Source organism: Helianthus annuus, chromosome 14 (assembly GCF_002127325.2).
Source record: "Helianthus annuus cultivar XRQ/B chromosome 14, HanXRQr2.0-SUNRISE, whole genome shotgun sequence".
In the NCBI taxonomy this organism is placed as follows: domain Eukaryota; kingdom Viridiplantae; phylum Streptophyta; class Magnoliopsida; order Asterales; family Asteraceae; genus Helianthus; species Helianthus annuus.
The window spans coordinates 108043554-108047685 of NC_035446.2; the positions used below are offsets into that span (position 1 = coordinate 108043554).

The 4132-nt window shown below is 34.3% G+C and overlaps 1 protein-coding gene across 1 annotated transcript; it reads left to right on the top strand.

Moving 5' to 3' along the window:
• The first annotated feature begins 397 nt into the window (after window positions 1-397).
• On the top strand, window positions 398-3358 carry LOC110908962 (probable NEDD8-conjugating enzyme Ubc12-like). The gene is made up of 6 exons (XM_022153964.2): window positions 398-551; window positions 1961-2074; window positions 2207-2315; window positions 2547-2625; window positions 2732-2848; window positions 3072-3358. The coding sequence occupies exons 2-6, from the start codon at window positions 1966-1968 to the stop codon at window positions 3207-3209; spliced, it is 552 nt and encodes a 183-aa protein (XP_022009656.1). The 5' UTR covers window positions 398-551; window positions 1961-1965; the 3' UTR covers window positions 3210-3358.
• The last annotated feature ends 774 nt before the right edge of the window (window positions 3359-4132 follow it).

Here is a 4132-nt window from a genome sequence, read left to right on the forward strand (position 1 = left end):
CCGTGGTTAAAGTAAGAAGAATCTGTGCTTCTGCAGTGGTGGCGATTGTTGAGTATGGAGTCCATGGAGCTTTTGTTATTTCAGTTTTTTTTTTATTTCTTCTTCGCCATCAGATTTCTTGGAGAAGATGATGGGGGAGGGGAAATTACCATTTTAGACATCATGTGTCTGTCATGTGAGAGTTAATTAATCAGAGTTTGGGGTTTGGTTAGACTTAGGGGCCAAAATAGTTAGTTATAGAGAACATGGACGCACATATGTTAAAAATTCTTATTTTGAGCTAATATAATAAAAGTGATACAACCACAGGGGCCAAAAACGTAATTTACTCTAAAAAAAAATATTTTTCAGTTTCCTAAGTTACAAAGGATTTCTTTTGACTCCTATATATACACATTACGCACACGCTCTATTTATATTGTTTCTACCTTCTCGTGACGGGAAAACCTCGGGGGTCACCGTTTCCGTACACCGTCTCCGTTGATCAACCGTCCGGCTGCGACCGATTCTTCTTCGTTCATCCATTCCTCTCGTTACACCCTGCATCGATCGTAAGCATCTTCTCTTTCTACAATTTACGTTTTATTCGCTAGGGTTTCAAACTTTCAATTCTCAACTTCGCTTTTTATTTTCATTTTTTTAATCGTTTAAATATTATCATTAGAAATCCTCTAGTAATATAAAATTGTGAATGTACGATAAAATTGTTATGGTCAAACCAAACCCTAGCTTTCATGCATAGTTGAGTATGAACGAATGAACGATTATTATCTGATTGAAGCAAGCTCTGATTTAGAACAATGGTGTAGTACAACTATATTGTATGATTGTTGTTAGTGTTGTGCTTCATTGAAGTTAAATATTATCACTATTTGATGTTTAAGGATCCTTTTGATTGTAGACTTGTTGCAGTTTAAAATCTATGTGTTTTTTCTTCACTAACAGCTTAAGCAAAATTGACATTAAAAACATATAGGAGATTGCTATTGTTTAATTTTGGGGTAAGGTTAGTAACCGATTTGAAATTGTAGGTTTGCTCTAAGTTCATTGTCTAGGTGTGAGTGAAAGTCAATGGGCGGATATATGCACTTCGAAAAGGTGTGTTGTGTAGGTGAAAGTTAGAATGAACGTTGTAGAGGATTGTAAATCGTAATATGCTTAGTCTGTCACTAAGTGTAAAAGGCTTGGGCCTAGGTGTTTGTGTTTACAAGAATTCAATTGTAATGGAAACGGGTCAAAGTTTTGTAACATGCTAAAAGTTTAAAGGGTACAGGTTCAAGTTCAACTGGATATTGACATCATATGGTCCCTGATATATCTATCCACACGCAGAGGGGTCGTGTTAGCTTACTTCTTTTCATCTTTTTGTTTTTGATGTTAACTCTACTAGTTTTTTTTTATTGTTTTTGATGTTAACTCTACATGTTTTTTTATTGAAAGAATGCAAATAGATAATATGGCTACGTGGAATTAGTATTTGTTTATGCGACCTCTCCATTGTTACTTTGCATTCAGTTTGTAAAGATACGGATAACTGATCATGTCCAACTAACCAACTTGATGAGCGGAAAACAAACTGCGGTTTCAGTTTGAAAAGTGGGTCAATGAGGTTGCCCCCTTCCTGCGTCGTTCAGTATAACTTTTTTTGTTGTTGATGTGAATTACAATGTTGTTTGCATTTTGAGTTTTACTTAGTTTTTTGTTCTTTGTTAAAATAATAATTCTATCAGGTTAGCTGATTTTAATACTAAGAATAGTTATAAGAAGCAAACATTCCAGTTGCCATGGAACCATTTTTAAACTTATGGTGTATATATTTTTATACGTATGAGTTTGTTAACTCGTATAGTCTGGTTTTGACCCTTCGGTGTCAGCGCATGATTTTTTTTTCTGTGTGTTAAAAATAAGTAGAGTTCTTACAAGTCTTAACTGCCGAAATATGGCGTTTGTGTTCCTACAGGAACCATGATTAGGCTGTTTAAAGTAAAGGAAAAACAAAAAGAAGAGGCTGGAAATGCTAATGGAAGGGGACCCTTAAAGAAGCAAAGTGCAGGGGAATTACGTCTTCATAAAGGTTAATCCTTCTATCTATATATATGTTGAGCAACATATAGGTTTTAACTCTCATGTATTTCAGAATTGATAAAATATGTATTTTAAGGTATAAATATCATATTCGATGCATCTGACACTTTACATTTTGCAGACATAAGTGAACTGAACCTACCGAAAGCATGCACAATTTCGTTTCCAAATGGCAAGGATGATTTGATGACTTTTGAAGTCTCCATTAAACCTGATGAAGGGTATTACATGTAAGTTATCCTTTCAACTCATTCGTATGAAAACGGGTGAAATTTGGCTGTATATGATAAATAACGGGTCAAATGTGCAAAACACATTGAAATATATAAAGTGGATCTCTATTGTGTATTCACGTGTTCACAAAGCCACATATAGTTTCTTTAGAAAAAAAAAATATTATAATGTCAATAATATATCTTTCTAATGATATCAAAAACTTTAATTATTTGTAAATGTTGCAGGGGAGGGAAATTTGTGTTCACCTTTAATGTATCTAGTGTCTATCCACATGAGGCACCAAAGGTCAAGTGTAAAACCAAGGTAAAATATTCTTATTCTATTTTGATTTATTCGATATTTAGTTTTTTTATTTAAATTTATAATTTCAGAAAAAAAAACATCTACTGTATTGTCATTATTGATGCAGGTCTATCATCCAAATATTGACTTGGAAGGAAATGTATGCCTTAACATTTTACGTGAAGATTGGAAACCCGTCCTCAACATAAATACAATTGTCTATGGATTGTATCATCTTCTCACGGTACGATTTACATACCCAGATCATAGTTAACATATACATACATATAAAACCTCATAAATTGTTTTATTAGAATTAACTATTATTTAACTCATTGATTCTATATAAAGCTCAGTAAAGAAAGAAAACGTGTGCTGGTTGGGCTGATCCGGCCTGAACTTATCTTGACCCGTTACACTACCTGCTCGTTTTCCCTCAAATTACTAAAGGTGTACATGATATGCAGGAACCAAACCATGAAGATCCATTGAATCTGGAGGCTGCTGCTGTTCTAAGGGACAGCCCACAAACATTTAGATCTAACGTTAAGACAGCAATGACTGGAGGACGTGTGGGCGATACATACTTTACACGATGTATCTAATGTTTTTCTCGGTGGATGAGCAACTGGATTTTTATTATGTTTTGGGTGTGTTTTAGATTCTGATCAGTCTGTTTTCTTTTTCCTTTTCTTTATAATGAAATCTTATTAAATTGCTTTGATGATATATGTGAGAAAATACGGGGGTAAAACTCACTGATGTCAACAAGTCAAGTTCGAGTTTGGTTGTTTAATCTAAAGAGAGCTCAAGCTCGACTTGGATTGTTTCGAGCTCTATGTCTAAAGCCAAGACTATGCTCGTGAGTAATTTTTCATGGTTGATATTGGCGCGGGCTGGATTCTTTTCTACTTTGTTAATGGGGGAATCATGAGAATGCATGTTGATTAAGAAAATTAACAAAATAGGTATTGATTTTTACATTTGTTCAAATAAGTGTTGATTTTTACACGTCCAAATCAGCATCGACTTTTACATGTCTTGGCTATGGTGGTGTCAACTTATCAGAGTGTGTTATGGAGATGCCAGCTCATCTAAGTATGGGCTATGGAGGTGCCGACTTGGCCGACTTTTACATTAGTTTCAAGTTGGCTATAGAGGTGTCGTATACTCGCATTTATCGACATGTGGGATATGGAGGTGTCGGCTTATTGGAGTGTGGGCTATATGAGAAGCGTCTATGCTTATATGTCCTTATCTGATTGGTTGGTTTGATTGCCTATTTTAAAAGTCCACAAACTCAATGCATAGTTTTGTTATTTTTCTTGATCAATTTGCTTATTTTCATGATTTTCCCTTTATTAGTTAATTGTTTTATACATATACATAAACATTGATTTATGGTTATTATATTATATAGATAAACTACACCGATTGTCCGTTATGTTATTATATTACTTTTTACCTGTTCCGTTGGTTTAGAAATTATTGTTATTGTCCATACTCGTCACTCAAACGTGCCTGTTTT

Coding starts and splice junctions, on each gene's coding strand:
- LOC110908962 (XM_022153964.2), top strand. CDS start 1,966: ATGATTAGGCTGTTTAAAGTAAAGGAAAAACAAAAAGAAGAGGCTGGA. Junction 2,316..2,546: donor CCTGATGAAGGGTATTACAT/GTAAGTTATCCT, acceptor TAAATGTTGCAG/GGGAGGGAAATTTGTGTTCA. Junction 2,626..2,731: donor AGGTCAAGTGTAAAACCAAG/GTAAAATATTCT, acceptor TTATTGATGCAG/GTCTATCATCCAAATATTGA.